The sequence below is a fragment of the Scardinius erythrophthalmus genome, assembly GCF_964197995.2.
Source record: "Scardinius erythrophthalmus genome assembly, chromosome: 1".
Taxonomy (NCBI): Eukaryota; Metazoa; Chordata; class Actinopteri; order Cypriniformes; family Leuciscidae; genus Scardinius; species Scardinius erythrophthalmus.
This window is the reverse complement of record NC_138221.1, coordinates 59,337,847-59,358,813: the sequence shown is the minus strand read 5'-3', so window position 1 is coordinate 59,358,813 and position 20,967 is coordinate 59,337,847. Positions and strand designations below refer to the sequence as shown.

The following is a 20,967-nucleotide window of genomic DNA, read 5'->3' as shown; positions in this document are numbered from 1 at the left end:
GAGCTGCTGCATTTTGAACTAGCTGTAGTTTGTTTATTAAGCATGCAGGGCAATCACTCATAATCTAGCCTTGATGTCATGAACGCATGGACTAATTGTTCTGCGTTTGTCAATGAGAGCATATGACATAATTTAGATATATTTTTAAGATGGAAAAATGCGGTTTTACTCATTCATTGCTATAGAAGAGGAAGAATTCGTTAAACTCGTTAAATCATCTAAATCGACAACATGTATGTTAGACCCTATACCAACTAAGCAACTGAAAGAGATGCTTCCAGAGGTCATAGATCCTCTTCTTAATATCATTAATTCATCTTTGTCATAAGAATACGTACCAAAAACTTGTGATTAAACCTTATGATTAAATCGCTTGTTAAAAAAACGCAACTTGATCGTGCAGAATTCGTCAATTACAGGCTGATCTTGAATCTACCGTCCTTTTTAGAAAGAAATGATATCTGTGAGGATTTTCAGTCAGGATTTAGACTGTACCATAGTACCGAGACAGCTCTCAGAGTTACAAATGACTTGCTCTTATCATCCGATCGTGGTTGTATGTCTCTATTAGTGTTACTCGATCTTAGTGCTGCATTTGACACCACTGATCACAACATTCTTTTAAATAGACTCGAAAATGATGTTGGCATTAGTGGAATTGCACTAGCATGGTTTAAATCATACTTATCTGACCGTTATCAGTTTGTAGCAGTAAATGATGAGATGTCTCATCGATCACAAGTTCAGTATGGCGTACCACAAGGCTCAGTACTAGGACCGCTGCTGTTCACTCTGTACATGCTACCATTAGGAGATATCATTAGGAAACATGGAATTACCTTTCACTGTAATGCTGATGATACTCAGTTATATATTACTTCAAAACCTAACGAAACTTACCAATTCACAAAATTAACTGAATGTATAGCTGATATAAAAAATTTGATGACTAGTAATTTCCTACTACTAAATTCTGAAAAAACAGAGATTCTAAGTATTGGGCAAAAAACTTCCTCACATAATAACCTAGAATACTGTCTAACACTTGATGGCTGCTCTGTCAAGTCTTCGTCGTCGGTTAGGAACCTAGGTGTGCTCTTTGATACCAATCTTTCATTTGAAAGCCACGTGTCAAGTATCATCTTAAAAATATATCTAAATTACGTCATATGCTCTCATTGACAAATGCAGAACAATTAGTCCATGCGTTCATGACATCAAGGCTAGATTATGGGTGATTGCCCTGCATGCTTAATAAACAAATTACAGCTGGTCCAAAACGCAGCAGCTCGAGTTCTTACCAGAACCAGGAAGTATGACCATATTAGCCCAGTTCTGTCAACAATGCACTGGCTCCCTATTAAGGCAAGACACTACAGGTGAATAGGGTACAATTTTAAAATAATAGATATCACCATGAAACTTCCTCAGTTGATTACTTACACAAGTATATAAAAAAAATGTATTATAAGTTTTAGAAATGTGTATGTTTAATTATGTAAATTAGGCATTATCTCATTAAATATGCACGATTTTGCATATATTTTCGGTAGATAGATCTGAACATATGTTAAAGCCAGGTGCAAAATTATTTTTTCATTTTGTTTACACACAAGATGAAAAAAAAAAACTCAGAGGGATTTCAGGATATATGCTTTCATTACCTAGGAAATCAAAATATACTGTCCATAGCCTTAAAAAATCGATTTTTTATTAAAATGTCACATAAATCAGGCCAGGAATGATTTATTAACAAATCCCTCTGAAAATATCTTCAGAATACTGCTAAGAGTTTGAACTTCCCTGGCAATCCAGACCGATCCACTCACTTCAGCCATCTGTCCAGCTCAGTGCAGGTTGACTGGATGGATGTGGAGTCCCTCAGGGTGCTGTCAAACACCGTACCTATGCACTTGACAGGCTTCTCACGGGATTGTTACACCAGCGACCCTAAACCGGGATTTATCATCCACCTTTCCTCTTCTCAGCACCATTGATCTTGACTTGGCTGGTTTAAAATGCATCCGTGCCCACTCCATTAGCTTTTCGAGACCCTTTATAATCCACCAGCAGCCTGGGACTGATTCTGTGGTGACCGTGAGGTCATCCATAAATGCTCTGATCGGTGGCTGACGTTGAGCTGACTTCATCTTGGGCCCCTCTGCACTCTGGTTCAGCAGACTTTGTGAGCATATTCATGGCCATGGAGAACAGAATTACAGAGATGGTACATCCCGTGATGATTCCGATCTCGACCTTGTGCCAGCCTGATGTCACTGCTCCTGAAGAGGTTTTCATCCTGAAATTGTTGTAATAGTCAGCGATGAGGTCTCTGTCTCTGCTGGGGACGTGATGTTTTGTCAGAGTGAGCTGCACAAGCTTGTGTGGTATTGAGCCATATGCATTTGCCAGATCGAGCCACAGCACTGACAGATTACCCTTGTTCTCTCTGGCCTCTCTGATGAGCTGTGTTACCACTCCTGTGTGTTCCAAACATCCAGACATTCCTGCAATTCCACCCTTCTGGACTGATGTGTCGATAAACCTGTTCTTTGAGAGGAAGGTGCTCAGCCGGTTGGAGACAGCACTGAATTAGATCTTGGCTTCAATACACAACAGGGAGATGAGGCGGAACTGGTCTATCTTCTTGGAGTTCTCCTCCTTCGGAATCCAGACCCCTTCAGCAACTCTCCACTGTTCAGGAATCCTGAACACAGGATCTTCCACAGGCGCAGCAGGAGTTTAGGACAGTTCTTGTACACTTTGTACCAAGTGCCGCTTGGTCCTGGAGCGGAGCTTTCTCACGCTTTCCCGACAACCTCTCGAACCTCCTTCAGCTGCAGCTCTGACATGTTGAATTGCACACTTGGCCCAGGAGGGTCTATCAGAGTGCTGCACTCCCCCAACTCTTGCTGGGTCGCTGTATGTTTCCTTCAGGTAGTGATCAATCTCCTCCTGAGAGCAGACCAGCTTGCCGCTACGCTTCTATCCTAGCAGCTCCTTAGTGAACTTAAAGGGGTTGGCAATGAATGCAGCTCGCTTTCGGGCTCTTTCGTGGCGGCGCCTCCGGTGCCACTCTGCCCGACGGAGGATCCTGATCTTCTTTCGTAGGATGCTCATCAGCTGTGCCAGGCCAATGCGATCCTCCTTTCCTGTCTGCCTGTACTGTCGCTTCAGGGTCTTCATCTCCTGTCTGATGTTATGGATTCTCACCTCACGTTGGTTATTTGAGTGAGATCCTTTGGAGCCTCCTTCATTCACCTCTTCACCAAATCGTTCGGATGCAATGCTGAAGATGATCGTTGTCATGGCTTGCAGTTTCCTGTCGACGTCTCCCCTGATGGTGGCCTCCAGAATCTGGTCGACATCAATGTCAAACTGGTTCCACAGTGAGGTCATGTTAGCTGCTGGCCACTTGATCCGCCTCCTCTCAGATTTGATACTAGAGGGAGTCATTTGCAACACTTGGAGGTTCCGGGCACTGTGGGGTGACTCCGGGCCTGGCTCCTCCTGCGTCTCACCAGGTTGAACACCTGTGCGTTGTGTTGGTCCTGTCCCCACCAGACACTTCATCCACCCTTGGTGGATCTTTAGGCCTTGCTTGTTCTTACAGATTTTGCCACATGTACACTGCTTGCTCGTAGTCGTTTGCCCGTTGCCTTGTTCTAATGCCGTTGTGTCCGTCCAGTTGGGGTGCTCACCCCCCCCCCCCCCTCTCGGGCACCCCTGGGGGTATTTTTCCATTAGGTTCATCGTAGCTTGTTGTGGGAGTCCCCCTCACAGAAGACACAAATTGGGTTGCCAGCCCGTTCTGCCCGGATCGCATTGCGGATCCATCGCTGGTTCTGTGGGGTTCTGCATGCGGTCTGGTCTTCTGTCAGATTTAGTGAAGGCAGGGGAGTAAGATCAACAATGATTTATTGAGAACAGAAGCACGGAACCAGCAGGTGTTAAGGTAAGTAGGTAATGCGATGAGGTTAGTGTTAATGAGATGATAAATGAACTTAGCTGAATGAGTAATATGAATGTCTTTGCAGGTAGAGAAGAAACCAGAGTGGAGAACGGACGATGATGGTGATCAGCAGAGACATAGAGACACAGAGACTGCTGGAGACATGTCCTTGTTATGAATGGCAAAATATACAAATCAAAAACGAGACAACCTGTTTCTCACCAGTTGAACACGTCAAAACGCTCATAAATTAAATTCTGTTCTATTGCAGAAGACTGTGGAAATGCAACAGATCGCAGACGCCGAGCTTCTTGAAGCTCACATCACTTCCTGCCATGAACAGGCTGAGCAGTTCACTGAAACCCTCATGAGCCTTGAAATGCGACTGGTGGACCAACTGGAGGTCAGAATAAAAATATCTATATTGTTAATGTAATATTAATTATTATGTTATTATGTTCCATATTATGTTTTTTAGGACATCTTCAAAGACTTTGAGAGGAACATCTCAGACATGGTTGAAGGGTTCATTGAAAATGTTCAAGTGATATATCCTTTATCCAACATCTGGCATCTGGCAACGGTCAGTGGAAAACTGTCTTCATGATCACTTAATTTGTGTTTAATTCTGAATAATTAAGAAGTCAAAAGCCATCGTAACTACATGCCAGACACTTATTTTTAGTATTGACTGATCCTTCGTCCTCATTTCCTATGCTGCCCTGTAGCTCCTGGTAGATAAAGACACAGTGACCGATGCAGTCAGTGCTTCTCGCGACACACACGTGCAGAAGATTGATAACAGGGAGGATGAGCTACTGGCACGGGTCAACAGCTGGATGAGCGGTCTGCTGAAATCGGTACTTGATTATGAACACACTTCCTGTGAACTCCTTAACTATATTATATTATATTATATTATATTATATTATATTATATTATATTATATTATATTATATTATATTATATTATATTATATTATATTATATTACGTTGTGTCCTACCTTTTGTTATTAAATAAAATGTAAATCCTTTTTGTTTGTGTTAATAGATACACAATGACGAGGTGAAGAGGAATCGCAAGCGCATCTTAGTTAAATCCGACCTCTAGTTCATAAACGCCAGAGGAGAACTGGCCCCCGACTGAGCCTGGGTTCTCCCAAGGTTTTTTTATCTCCATTAGGTCACCTGATGGAGTTTTTCGGTTCCTTGCCACTGTTGCCTTTGGCTTGCTCAGTTGGGGATATTTGGGGATATTTAATTTAGTTAATCAGTCAACAATACTATTGATCAGCATTACCAAACGTGGATGTTTTCCACTAGAAACAAACATTGATGTATTATTTTAATTTAATACTGTGAAGCTGCTTTGATACAATCTGTATTGTGAAAAGCGCTATATAAATAAACTTTACTTGACATCTCAGAGATCCAAAACTGCATTTGTTTGACCTGGAGGACATGGCATGATCTGAGGACAATTAAAATGTTTCTCTTGTCAGATCCAGAATATATATAGCTATGTATGTATATATAATAAACTATTTTTGCCAATTTTGTTGTTAGATGTTGATAAGTATGCAGCTGTATTATCTTTGTTTTGTTTATTAAATTTTGAGATCATCAGTTTTACAGGAATGTTGTAGGGTTTGTTTTTGTACTTTATGCAATGCCTCCATCTACAGACGAGTAAAGAGTGTTGCAACATTTCCATTTGTTGAGAGAGAGAGAGAGAGCTGTATATTACATAAAAGGGCATTTCTCAAATGGGGTGTGGGCAGTTATATATAATTTGGAAATAAAGCTACACTCACCTAAAGGATTATTAGGAACACCATACTAATACTGTGTTTGACCCCCTTTCGCCTTCAGAACTGCCTTAATTCTACGTGGCATTGATTCAACAAGGTTCTGAAAGCATTCTTTAGAAATGTTGGCCCATATTGATAGGATAGCATCTTGCAGTTGATGGAGATTTGTGGGATGCACATCCAGGGCACACAGCTCCCGTTCCACCACATCCCAAAGATGCTCTATTGGGTTGAGATCTGGTGACTGAGGGGGCCATTTCATCTGGGAGGCTGCAGTGTTGCTTGTACTGAAAATACAGTGCATTTCCCCTCAGTGTTTTGCATTTTTCATGTTTTGAATAAATTAATACAGTATATCCAGACATATTCACTGATCTTGTTTTCCAGTGAGCTGTTACCCACTACAATAAATGAATCCATGAATGAATTGTTCTTTTAAAGCCGCTTCTTTTAAATGAACCAGTTGAACTGGTTCACAAACTTGACAAACATCAACTCACTATTGCAGCGGTCAGGGACGGACTGGGGCTAAAAAACAGCCCTGGACTTTCCCCAAATAGGCCCATCATCCGGCCATTCGCCTCTTGCCGTGTGCGACAGACACTAGCCAGGATGTCCTGATATATTCCAATTCCTGATATATGAACCAATGATGATCATTTTGGGGTTGTGTTTATTAATGAAGCCTCAGCCTTCAAATAAAAACAAAAAATGTGCAATGCCATAATACAAATAACGAAGTGTCACTGCAGGCTACAGAAACCCCAAATTACACAAACTTGTAATTATAAAACATATAGTTACTATATACCAGGGGTCTCCAACCTTTTTGTGTGCGTGTGTATACTCAAAAATATGTATTACATATAACATGGTGGTGCTTTTTAGCGCAATTTTCCACCGGACAAAATTGCGATTGTTAACATGATTTCTGTTCTGTCTGTGCGCACCAATCTTGCACTTCTATCTACTCCTCAACCAGACCACCTAGAGACTTTCGGCATTATGTTAAAGAAGGTCTAATCTCGGGAACGCACAAAAAAAAATCCAGGAAAAGATTTACTTTAGGTGTGTTCGACATCGGCTGCGGCTGGATGCACCCGATCGGCGAGAGTAGCCGCGTGCAGGCGGGGAGGAGCTGCAAACGGAGACGTGAAGTCGGACACTTTCTGGTTCCCGTGGTGACCGCTCACGTGGTGTTTGCATACTTTACCACAGCTGAAGTGAAATAAATGCAATATTTGCCAAATAATAGATGTTTCAGAGACATTTTCATTCAATATTTTATGTACTGCTTCATACAGCGTCTGTTTGAACAAGAATAAAGTTCAACATAAGCTACTATCAATGAAGTGGAGTCTATGTTTTTTAATCAGTTTTAATTTATTAAACATTACACAATATATAACATCGCAACGACATGAAAAGAGTGTTTACTGTTATAAAAAACTGATTTGAGAGCTTTAGAGGAACTAAAGGTGTTCGAATAAACACGAAACACACGTGATCGTTGTCATGCGGTGAATCCGGCCAATTGTAGAACAGCTGTGTCATCATCAGCCCACGTGCAGCCGCTCTTGAGAAGCTGCGCTGGCTGAGTTCTCCGGCTACTCTCGAATCGCTCTCGCGGTACTTAGATGGCATACGTCACAGTCACGTGGTGTCTGCGCTGTATCAAGTCGGACAAAATTTCTAACCGGCATGCACTGCTTTAAGTCAGCCGCCGATCGGTCTGCGCAGAGCTGCATGAAGTCGAACAAGCCTTTTCTCTTAGTGTTGTGATCCCATGACGTGAGAAAATTGCGCTAAAACGCTCACTGAGTTTTTATTACTTGTTTAGTTTTCACCATCTGTTACGACCCTTCAAGATTTTAAAAGTCTAGGAAGGTAGAAGGGAAACATTATGTCACCCGTCAACAACCTTTACTATGAAAACACTGGGAAGTGAGTGATACAAGGAAGCAGCAGAACACTTGAACACATTTATTATGTGCGACTAGTCAAAGAATATATCTATATATAAACATATATATATATAGATAGTTAAAAAAAAACAATTAAAGTTGTTTACAAAAAAGAAATAAACCAAACAAACCAGCAAATTATATTATCCCAGACCTCGAAGGAGAAAAAGGGATTAACTGGACAGTGCCAACTCAAAGAAAAGAATAAAACAAAATAATCTTTCTACGTCGTTTGGAACTAACCTAGCTAACACAAAAGGAAAATGTAGAAAGGAAAAGTCTTCGACGTCCTAGACGTCGTATACTTCCCTACCCTAACTATCAAACAAAAATACAACGAATGGCACTTGCCCTCTTACTAGTGTATCTAAACAGAAAATAAACCTAAGTGCGATGTACGTCACGTGACATCTCTTACCTGTCCCTTTTCCTCTATCATTCCCAAAACACAGCGTTACCGCTCTCAAACATTTAGATAAAAGGAATAGGACGGCAACACAACGAGATCTCACATCGAACACATTAACAAAGCTTGATAAATTCTCAAAAGTTAAAAACAAGCAAAAAACAAAATCAAGCTTAACAGAAGAAAATATACTAAGCACACAAAGTCAAGTTCAACAAACAAAAAGGCCGCCGCCGTCTAGTGCGTCCATGACTCCTTTTATAGTTCCCGGGTTTCCGGTAACCATAGACTGGATCTCACATGCAGACGTCAGCACGCCAGGACCCTCCTCTCCGATGGTTGTCAGCCAATCAGGCGACCGATCAGCACATCGCCTGCGAGAGCGAAAGTAAAACAAACAGACAGCGGCAGATACAATACAAAAGAAACTAGAAACACCCAAAGTCGCACAGCTTGGTGTCACATAATATCGTAACACCATCTTATGCAAAATAATAAAATATCTTGATATTCTGGTTCAGACTTACAAGCGTTTAAAAAAAAATCAACAATTCCTGAAAAATAATGAAAATATTTATTGATCTTTTTTTTTAAATTTTCTATAATTGTATGTGTTATCAAAAACAGTAGACCAAACATTTAGTATTTATAAATGCAAAAATAAATAAATAAATAAACTGCCATAACTTCTAAACCTACTGCATTACATTTAATACATTTATACATGACTATATAACAGCATTTTTCATATGAATATATACAGGCACATTTCTGCCTTTTGTTTTACTACAGGTAATTCATAGTTGTGGAGTGAAATGTCTTCTAACTGGTTTGTTCTTGGAACAATGTTTCGCCTGTTTTTTGTTTTGTTTTGTTTTTTTGCGTCAATATGTTGAGAATATTATATCAGCGCTGTTTCATCTGGCTTTTAACAAGCTTAAATCACATAGTCATCTGTGTGTTTATAATAGAGATAGAGAATTCTGCGCTGAATTGAAATGCTTCTCAGTGGATCGTGCAGCTCTGTGTAAAAATGTTCGCGTGATCGAGATCAGCCCGCACAGCTGTTTTGGCCGCGATCGCTGTTTATTGGGCCGAGCTGATAATACTCTGCGCTGCTCAGATCAAACAAGTTTTGTTCCGCTTTTTGAGCGTTTGCCATTTGATGTTTCTCAACGCAACGCAACAGCGTATAATCAAAGAGAGTTGGGTAATTTTGTAGAGGCAAAAGTGCAAATGTTTAGTTGCACCGGCACGAAAAAAGTTCGCAAAATGATACCATTTAGTCTAAATCTGGAGCCCTGAATTACAGTGGATCGCTATTGCCCAGTTGGGGCTATTAATATAATGTGTTTAGCGGGCAACTCACAGGCACCACGTTGGAGACCACTGCTATATACTATAACTTAACTATTCAAATATAATGTAAGCAAATTTAAAAGTGCAGTGGCTAGTAGGCCGACTCTTCTTCCTCAGTTGTTGTTTTTTACACGTAGCATAAGTGATCGTATTAGTGCCCCTGCTGTTGGCTGTTCATATTGCTTTATTAGACTTTTTTTTTTTTTTTTGTGCCGACGGCCCTCGGTTGGAAGGCCGTTCTGGACTTTTCCAGAACGCACAGATTGTCAGTCCGTCCCTGGCAGCGGTTCTCAATGTAACATCTCACTGGAGGAAACCGGAACAACACAGATGTACAATAGTACAATAGAAGTAAAATAGTAGGCTCCACAAACCAATAATGATCCTAAAGCTAAAGGCTGGTAGTTATCGGCATTCACTAAACAAATAATTTAATCAACTTTACTTTGATCCCTCACTGATTGGTTGCAATCAAGTGGAATATGTTTGCACTCTAATTTCCATTCACTTGTTGAAACAGTCGGTAGCTCATTCAAGGCCACCTTGGCTTTCCTCTCTTTGCTCTGTGTGCTGCCAGCCAAAAAAAAAAAAAAAAAAAAAAATTTGTCACCTCTGCCTTCCAAGAAATCCATTTTAAGATGAGGATTATGAATTATGGAAAGGTCTCTGCTGAAGATGTGGTGCACAATATTTCCTCAGAGATCGAAGAGGGCCTGTGGTAGAGAATAGGAACCTGTGAGCTATAAAGAAGCTTTCATAGGAGTTGATATTCTCCAGCAAACCTTGTGAACAGAGTGAAGCAACACGCTTGAGTTTGACGTTGTTGAAAAAGTTGAACCAACCATTCATCAACTCTCACAGGATGGAACTAGTTCAATAATTTCTCTTACAAAGTTTTTAAAATGTCCTGTGGACTTTTTTTCCCCCCGTCTTACAGGATTCCCTACTCACTCCTTTTCATTGTGAAAGCAGTGGGAAGAAATTGGTTGTGCACTGTATTTAATGGAAAATAGGCACTTTTTTACTTCGGTATTCAGCAACTTGACTTGCACTGATGAACACTGGTACACAGTTAAACTGCACATTTTTAACCCTTGCATGACTTAACCATGTCAGTGACACACATTACCAATTAGTAATTTGGCTGGTCATTACACCAAATTGTTGTAAATTGAACAAAACCTCACGTTTCATAATTCTTAATATCACAGCATAACTCATTAATAACTTGAATTATTTAACAAATTAATCACTCTAAGTATCTCTTTGGCTCAATCCAAATTCTATTTTATACCCCTTCGCCTACCCCTAACCCTTGCCCCTTGAAACAGAGTGGCAAGGCGTAGGGGTGAAAATATTCCCCTTAGAAATGGGACACCACTACTACACCGTTACATGTCGTCGCTAGCTAGCGCCTACGTCACATGAGATGAATCATAAATTTCCAAGATGCCGTCGTCAGCTGTAGTCATCTCAATTGCGTGAGTTACAGCTATTTTTTTATTGCATTTTTCTTCTGAAGTTCGCAGAAAACAACGGAGATGACGATATCTTCGACGCTAATGCTGCGTTCACACCAAACGCGAATAGAGCGTCTGCCGCAAGTGATTTCAATGTTAAGTCAATGTAAAGACGCGTTTACGCGCGTCTGGAGGTCTTGCGTCTTTCGCTTCAAACTTTTGCTTTTTACACGCGTCATATTGTTAACGAACTTTAGCGATTTTTTGCAACCATTTCTTTGAAGAACATGATCGTAAATATAAACACTAGATTGAATGTGACATAAAGAAAATGATTATTGGCAGCCATGTTGCCTCTGTAGCCGGTGTATGCAGGTACATTTCTCATACCCCTTCGTTTGAAGTGTGGTCCCGAAAAATCTTCGTTTCAAGGGCTATCTGGCCCTTCCCCCTACCCCTACCCCTCCAACCAAAAGAGAATCGAGACAACCCTACCCCTTCGCGGGAACGCGCAAAACGAAGGGGTAGGGCCAAGAGGGTAAGGGCAAATTGGGATTGAGACTAAGTATATCCAACCTTACCCAGATTCACAGTACATTCAAATCTCAACTGCTTGATTATTAAATCAGCGAAAAATGTAAGCTATCGCACAGCTCTATATATAAAGTTTATCCACATACATACTGCATACTCACATAATGCTATATATACCATATCTCAACTTTTTTCGTTGCAAAAATAACTATATTATCACACAGCTCTTTATTTATAGTTGTATGAGCATGTCCAACTTTATCCACATAGATACAGTATATTTGCGAAGGGCAATATATACCATATAGCAAATCTCAACTGCTTTATCGCTTTTATCGTCGCAAAGCTGCTTTGAAACAATGTGCATTGTGAAAAGCGTTATACAAATAAATTTAACTAGTTTGCGGAGGTTAGCCAATCACAACAGAGGTAATTTGCATATAGAAGATACAGTAACTAAACAGCCTGTTCAATTGTGTCAATAGTTTAGAAAAATATAATGAAAACATACATTTGGTGCAAGGCAAGCTGACTAGAATTTTCGAAGAATATTTAAGCAAAAAAAAAAGAAGAGAATAGACAATGGCCAGTCTGTTCTTTGAGTTATTTCTGAAACTGTCTGTGAATTGAAAATTAGCACGTTAAGCCTCAGGGGTCTCCAGTACTGAGCAGGAGTCTGGCTCTGTCGCCTCATTCATTTTGTTTTTCCCCTCTCAGATTCTCATTCTAAGTATATTCATTCTCTCTTAATTAAAGAGACCTTGAGAAGCATGTCACCCATATGTGCTTTTTACAGTGGCACACTAGCAGAACAAGAGCTTACTGACATATGTCCAGGCTTCACACTCCTCTCAGGGGGTCAGAGAGGATGCTGGGACCACTCCAATTTACAGCAGGGCAGCCACTAGTTGGATTGATTTGTTTACACTGATCCTTATTGTCTGCTGGTCTGGTTCCTAAAGTAGTGGCCGACTTAGGGTTGTGTTCGCACGTGTTGTTTGGTTGTCTTGGTTCTTTTTGTCCATAGCCAAGAAAATAATTAATTTAGTCCTGGTTCACTTAGTGTTCACACTGTCATTTTTAACTCTGAACCTTCAGATAAAAAAAAAAAAAAAAACAGCTTATGATGTTGTTGTGTCTGAACTTACTGGACATCCAAAACAATGCTGTGTGCGAGGATAAACACGCTTATTGTATGTGTGTACATGTGATGGTATTTTTATTAGCTGAGAACTTGTGAAGATCTAATAAAATGTGTAAAGGATTCAAAACAGTAGCAGGAATTCCTCCGTTGTGAACAAAAACGAGTTTCACTTTATTTTGATGGTCCCGTTAACACATTCTGTTAACGACGATTCTATATGGAAGTAAAATAATGTCACATGTTTTTGAAACAAAAAGCCTGTTGAATTGCACTACTTGAAAAAAAATAGGCATTGCATTAACCATGCTTGCATTTTCATGCATTGTATTTTTAGGGCTTGCATTTTTATGGGCTGAAATTCAACATGGTTGAATATTTAAGCTGTGAATATTTCAATTAAAAACATTTCAAACACACTTTCATTATTAAAAATTCAATAATCCATATTCACCTTTCATATTTCAATTCAAAATATTCAAACTGTTTAAAAATACAACCAATAATATTCAACAGGCAATTTTCGGTCCATTTTATTTCGCTTTGCAAATTCGCTTCCACAAATTCAGTGGTTCAAATTCGACAGTAAATTCAACGGAACTGCAGGAAGCAATAGATTACCGAGATACTCTCCATCTGCTGTTAGTCAACCTCACCAGCAGGAGGTGCAAAAGCGCGTGTTGTTGACGAAGACAGAGCAACAGTTAGAGCAAGCCATTCATTCATTAAATGAAAATCATTATCTGTGTCAGTATATATGCGGAAAAGATGATAAAGACACAAAAACTGTGTTTATGTTTCATTCAATAACTTCATTGTTACTTTCCCTGTGTAGCATGTCATCAGCTTTCTCTACATGAACAGGATTATAATCGGTTTCCTCGATACCTCATACTCAAGGATTCCCCTTCTGTCGGGACAAAACGCATAACGTAGTTTATGGACTAATACAGTGATATAAAAGACCAAACTCGCACATTATTGGGGATGTAGGCTGTAGGCTACTATATGCTCGATGGACTAAGATGAACGTAACGCGCAGTTTCATGCAGAGCGTTTCGTGATAGCCTACTGCCACAAAATCAATACTAACACTTTCTCTTCTCTTTTCTCTCTCTCTCTCTCTCTCTCTCTCTCTACAGTATATATATATATATATATATATATATATATATATATATATATATATATATATATATATATATATATATATATTAGCAGTGGTGGACAGTAACGAAGTAAATGTAATTCGTTACTGTACTTAAGTAGTTTTTTTGTGTATCTGTACTTTACTTGAGTATTTAAATTTGGGAAGACTTTTACTTTAACTCCACTACATTTCAAAGTCAAATATCTTACTTTTTACTCTACTACATTTTCAAAATCAGTCGTTCCTTTTTATTTATGAGTGGATAAAAACTTAACTGGTCAAACGAGCCACCAATCACTAGTCTACAACTTGCGTGCTTTGTTTTGAACTTGCCTTGGCGCTATCTGCGTGAACCAGAGCCGTTATGAGAGTTGCGACCATAGACAGTAAGGTTGCGACACACTATAGGCTTGTTCGACTTGAACCGGAGCTGCACAGACCGATCCGTTTATGACATCGCGAGAGTGATTGAAAAGCATACAGAGCCGTCTACACTACACTAATCGATCTATCTCGAGTCGCAGTATTTTAATATCATTCGAATGGCCTGTGCAGTGTGCAGCCGCTGCAATCTCGCCGCCGCGCGGTCACGTGATTCGTGTAGCTATCAATAGTTCCAAACAAATCGCGTTGCCAATGATTTTAAGCGGGGCAGAGAGCAGCAGCTATTATTGCAGCAATTATCGGTAAATATTGACGCATAATGAGCATTGCTTATTATGTTGACACTAAAATTACTTGCATATAATAGCATTTTTTTTCTGGGGAGTAGCAGCATTAATACGTTTTGGTGTTTAATTTTGGAGGGAAATAGGCTGCTCCCATAACGTAGAAAAATAAATAAATAAATAAATAATATATATATATTATATATGTATAAATGTGTGTGTGTGTGTGTGTGTGTGTGTGTGTGTGTGTGTGTGTGTGTGTGTGTGTGTGTGTGTTTGTGTGTTTAATGGCATTGTGCAGGTTTATGTGAATGTATCATAACATTAGGATGTTTATAATAGGCCTATTATAACTAGACGCTCGTGAAAAATATATACAGTAAATACTGTAAATGTATTATACCTTATGGGAACAGTCCCCTTCCGTCCAAAATTAAACACACAAAAAATGTATTCAATTCAAATATATATATAATATAAATATATATGGGTCAAAATCACCATAAAGTGCCTTTGAGACTTCACAATTTCCCAAAAAAAATCTGAGATTTTCCATTTAACTTCATATGTGTTGTATTAAGGAGACATTAGGCTGTTAGAAATGCATATTGGTCAAGCTCCAGCACTTTTTATAAATTAACTGCAAGCTGACAATATACGAGCAAACCATAAAATATGTCCACCCTGTCATGGACAAATTCATAGTAGAATAAATAAATTTTCATTGCATAGTGATTATAAAATGTAGATCTGTGGAAAGATAATGTGTCCCTTTCCCAACAAAACATTTTAGTTAATATTAAAAGTATTTTGATAATAATGAAGTTACTGCTTAAATATGTATTGCCCAATAAAATATGCGATAGTTGCACATTCTATTCTAAATAAAATCTAACAACAAAGATATTTAGTCAAACTTTAAAACAATACTAACCTGCCCTCATTTGTTTATTAAGAAACCACACACAAGGTTTTGTTAACTTGTTAAAATAATTAGATAATTTTCATCATAAAAGTTGAAAATGACAGGGTGGACAACAAAGTGACAGGGTGGAACTTGGCATGACAGGGTGGACAAATGCTTTAATGAGTGAAATAGAACGGGGGAACATTAGAAAAACAACAGGAACTTCAAGAAACCCTTAACCAACATAGAAGACGGAGGGGCCTGGCTCAGACTGATTTTCAGGAGTTGCAAATGTCCACCCTGTCATGAACCATGTCCACCCTGTCATGGAACAGGGTGGACATTTTTTGGCTAAAGTTAGTATTTAATGAGCACATGGTGTACAGCAGTTAGCAAAGTGATTCACTGTTGAAGCTGACTGTGCACTGTTTAAAATGTATATTTAGAATTTATGAAAATTTTTTATATTAACTAATATTTCACAATGACAGGGTGGACATGTTAAGCTTGACAACACGCAACTACAAACACAATATGATGAAAATTAGGAAATATAAGTGTAGATTCTTACTGTGTGTGTTGCAGATGTTTTAACATCCACTGAAGAAAGACCAAAGGGGGGAGGGGATGTCACTGAGTACATCAGTTGGTTTCTTAAAGGGGCGTTTACCCCATAATGACAGGGTGGACAGCAATTTCAGGGACACATGCAAACTGCTTAATATTATTATGAACATAAAATATAAATAATCAAAATGACTTGTTTTATTAAATAGCTTGCTGAGAACAATAAGTACATTAAAAAAGTATTTTAATTTTATGTAATTTAACCACTTTTTACACTCACTGAATTTAGCTGAGCAGCGTGTGGGACATGCCAAAATCGCAAACATACCAATCAAAGAAAATGGTATAAAATCAGAAAAACACATTTCAAGAGACGTATCATTGTTCTTGTATATGTGTAAGTGTTTGGCCATTTATAATACAACCTCAGAATTTCATTATTTTGCATTATGTTCATGATGACTGAGCGATTCTGATGAGGACACCAAAGGCACTTTATAGTGATATTGACCCATATATAGACTAATTAATGTCATTTTATTAATAGATTGATGTGCCAAGAGTGACACTGGAGTCTTCACGTAGACTGAGTTAAGCAAGAGTCTTGTGACAAAAATAATAATAGGACAATTATAGCCATAAAAAAATCATAGTACTTGGATACTTAAGTACATTTGAAGGCAAATACTTTTGTACTTTTACTCAAGTGAATGTTTAAAGGCAGCACTTCTACTTTTACTTGAGTAATATTTTACCTTGAGTATCTTTACTTTTACTCAAGTACATGGTATGTGTACTTCGTCCACCACTGTATATTAGTATAGTATAGTATAATTGACTATGCCTACGTGTACTGCATTAGCTTAAACTGGGAAGAGTCATAGCACTTGCATTGTTGTCCTCCTATTGTTAGTTTAACTGTAAATCGCTTTGGATAAAAGCGTCTGCTAAATAAATGACTAAATGTAGCCTAATAAATGTAAAATTGGCTTGACATTGGACATTCGCACATTTAGGGACCGTCTCAAAAGTTGCATACAACATTGGCATACACGTTTCTAACGTCAATAGCAAACTTTAATTTATTTGAATAAATATCACAAATCCAAAGGGTGCGCATTATGCCTGACACTACATGAACACTTACAGTTGGTTTTATGACTGTAAGTCGTTCTATTCAAATGCTATTGAAGTTAGAAACGTGTATCCCAAAGTCGTATATACTTTAGAGACGGTCCCTAAATGTGCGAATGTCCAACGTCAAGCCAACTTTATGCCAGCCAGTCTATCACTGGGGAAACGCTCAGCATTAAACTTTGCGCGTTATTCTGAGTCAATCTGCTTGCCCCTGCGAGTTTGGTCTTTTAAATCACTGTAATTAGTCCATTAAGCTACGTTAAGCGTTTTATATGTCCAAATGGGGAATCCTTAAGTATTGAGGGAAACCCTAATAGCCTGCATGCCACAATATAAAGTTAAGGCAACTAAACAACCAAGAGAAATATATGTCAGCCTCAAAAATGTAATATTGGATCTGTATATCCGCATCGGGGAATAACATTATAATCTTGTTCACGGTAGAGAAAGATGCTTGTAGGCTACACAGGGAAAGTAACCGTGAAGATACTGAATTTAACATAAAACCGCCGTCATAATAATCACAAATACACTTACATTGGTGTTAAATGAGTTTTATGAATGAATGAATGGCTTGCTCTAACTGTTGCTCTGTCTTCGTCAACAACACGCGCTTTTGCACCACCTGCTGGTGAGGACGACTAACAGCAGATGGAGAGTATCTCGGTAATCTACTGCTTTTCCTGCACTTCCTTTGAATTTACTGTCGAATTTGAACCACTGAATTTGTGGAGGCGAATTTGCAAAGCGAAATAAAATGGACCGAAAATTGCCTGTTGAATATTATAGGTTGTATTTTTAAACAGTTTGAATATTTGGGAAGTGAAATATGAAAGGTGAATATGGATTATTGAATTTTTTATAATGAAAATGTGTTTGAAATGTTTTTAATTGAAATATTCACAGCTTAAATATTCAACCTTGTTGAATTTCAGCCCATAAAAATGCAAGCCCTAAAAATACAATGCATTAAAATGCTAGCATGGTTAATGCAATGCCTATTTTTTTTTTCAAGTAGTGCAATTCAACAGGCTTTTTATTTCAAAAACATTTGACATTATTTTACTTCCATAATTCTATTTTAGAAACGGTTTCTATTTTTCTGTGACGTCGCGCTGTAACAACAAACACAAAGTGTGGCAATGACAATCTCAGGAACTGTTTATGTGCTTTATTTAATGTTAAAAGCATGCAGTGTGACTTTAAATATCATTTAGTGCTCCAGATTTATAGCTGTAAAAGCAACCATAGATAATTCACCTCAGATCTTGAAATTAAACATATGGAAACAAGAACATTCAAACTGTGAACTAAGTGTATTATTTGACAAAGATTGTTTTAGTAACTCAGTAGCCTATGCATTTTTAATAATGTTTAAATGGTGTAATATTTGTTAATGTGATTATGTAGCCTACTTATCCATTTTCTTGCAAGTGTCGTCAAGATGACTCTCTGGTTCTGTGCGCTTGCCGTGAGACTCCGCCCACACGTTGTTCTGATTGGCTGTGGGTTTTGATTGATTTTGACGCATCTCGTAGTCGCGTCGCATCTAGTGAGGACAGACAAATTATTTGTCGCTGGAATCTTATCACATCGCGTCCGGTTAGGACACGATATTAGGTTTAGAATAAGTTGACATGTAGTTGCAAAGTTTCTTATAGTCAGTCTTTTGGAGGAGCATCACAATAAATAGTTAGCTGATATTAAGCAGGCAGTCTACTAATTTAATAAAGAGAGTTATTTGACATGTAGTTGCAAAGTTACTTATAGTCAACAGAATGTTCAAAAGGGACCATCAAAATAAAGTGATACCAGAAAATCTGTTGCGAGGAGAAGCTGATGCCTGTACCGAACTGTGATGAGCAACGTCGCGAATATGATGAGAAACCAGATTTGCTTGAGCATTCTGTCTTTTTTAGGCTCACATCTTGTGACATCTCTTCCTGGTTTTGGTTTGTTTTGATCCCAGACACGAACGTACTGTAGTGTTAGCCCAGATCCGGGCCACATCTGGTACGGGGCCGGATCTGGGCCCACACTATGTTGCTGTCTGGGATGTCTTTGGTCCTTATTGCGAACCTCACCAGAGTTCGAAGTGGACACCCTGAAAAGATGGATCTTGGTCCAATTGTTTGCCGCTTATTCAAATGAACCGCACTAACTGAGCAATCGCACCAGAGTTTATTTTAATCGAACCTAACATGCAAAGTGTGAACACATCCTTAGAGAGAACACGAAACACTTAATTCAATGTCGAAAGACTGTTTAGAGGTGACAGAAGGAAACACCTCAAGGCATGCTTGGTGGAAACTGCGACATGCAGAAAACACTGACAGAAGCTTGAATCTCCGCCCATCAGGAAGCTGCAGCCTGGGGAAAATGTCAATTATATTCTGGGAGAAATAGGTTTAGTACGGCGAGAGAGAGAGAGAGAAATTAAATCAATGCACTTTAATCTTCCTAGGGTGCCCTAGGGCAATTCAAATAAAAAAAATCACAATGACCCTTAATTCTCTTAACCCTGGAATATAATTACTGCAGTAAATTGCACTGTTTCTAATTATTATCATGTGTGTGTCTTAATGCATTTTAAAGCCGCGAAGCAAAGTGTTTGCGACAAAACTGTCAGCAGAAACATGGACTGTCAGCTGTTGCAGGATCTACTCTGTACTAAACGCTTCACTGTTTATTAATCAAACTTTAAAGGTTGGAGCCTTGCACATGCTTACGAAACTTAATTGGATCTCAGAGTTAAATTAGACTCTAAAAATCATTGCTGCATTAATTACACCACTTATGAAAATATGTCAAGTTTCATTGATTTCCATACGCACCCACTCCAGTTATCCAAGCATATGGCAGGCATCATTCCGGACTTATTTCGTAGCTTTTCTTTTCCGACAAAAACATGTGTGTACAACATATGCGACAAGGTTTAGATGGTTCCAAATATCTATCTAAATTTAAGTATTAGTTATGCATAATTCACTGAATTTTTAGGCCTTTTGCTTCCTTGCTCTTGGTTTCTGAATCATTTGATCTGTCAGTATGAATGACCCTCCAGGCTCCAGCCAATCTCATCTCTAATTCTCTGTCATTCCAACTCTTTGGGTTTCACACTTGATCTATAATTATACTTTCTCTAGGTTTCCTTCATGCTTGTCTTCTGCTGTATCTCTCTTTCTCTCCTGACGTGAAAGATGGTGAGCTCAGGTGTAAACAACTTTGAGCGCATGCGTGCTACCTGAGATACAACCGTGCATTGGTGATTATAAGGACTAAATATGACCAATACTGACAGCGAATGACATAAATAAATATGGAATGGCAGTAATATCACAGCAGCAGAATATAATTCTATAAACAACATTAAAGGCCCTCTGAAGTGCCTTGGAAACGCGTAGCTTTGTATGATGTCACCTGCTTCTTCTTCTTCATATTATTATTATTATTATTAATTGTTGTTGTTGTCGTTTAAGGTTTAAATTTATCAGTAAAATATACTAAATAAATGTAAGCCTATGTATACTGAATCTTAAATATATTCACTGGATCCATTAATACTAATGCTTTCTTTTCTCTTCTACTTTATATCTTAAAAAAAAAAAAAACCTATACTGCATCTGTAACGACAAACTGAGAGGAAACAAGTGCGAGTGCACAATATGTTTATTGCGTAATAAACACTCAAGGTTAAAGACAGAAAACGTATTCTTGATGCGATGGTCAGGAACACAGTACACAGGAGATCGCCAGGAACACAGCAAACAGGAGAGCGTGACACAGGGGCTGAGACAGGCGATCCTCAGTGAGAGTGCTGGTGAATAATCCGTGGTGAGATCGTCGGTGAAGAATCCGTGGTGAGATCGCCGGTGAAGAATCCGTGGTGAGATCGACGGTGAATAATCCAG

General features: G+C 38.8%; 1 protein-coding gene across 2 annotated transcripts; it reads left to right on the top strand.

Moving 5' to 3' along the window:
* Positions 1 to 845: 845 nt before the first annotated feature.
* Positions 846 to 5,375, top strand: LOC308699747 (dynein regulatory complex subunit 3-like). 2 transcript variants are annotated; one of them, XM_081380691.1, is made up of 5 exons: positions 846 to 3,955; positions 4,038 to 4,355; positions 4,431 to 4,535; positions 4,681 to 4,812; positions 5,004 to 5,375. In XM_081380691.1, the coding sequence occupies exons 2-5, from the start codon at positions 4,236 to 4,238 to the stop codon at positions 5,061 to 5,063; spliced, it is 417 nt and encodes a 138-aa protein (XP_081236817.1). In that variant the 5' UTR covers positions 846 to 3,955; positions 4,038 to 4,235; the 3' UTR covers positions 5,064 to 5,375. The 2 variants fall into 2 exon arrangements, with proteins under 2 accessions (XP_081236817.1, XP_081236818.1); XM_081380692.1 differs by lacking the exon at positions 846 to 3,955 and having other exon boundaries at positions 4,111 to 4,123; positions 4,227 to 4,355.
* The last annotated feature ends 15,592 nt before the right edge of the window (positions 5,376 to 20,967 follow it).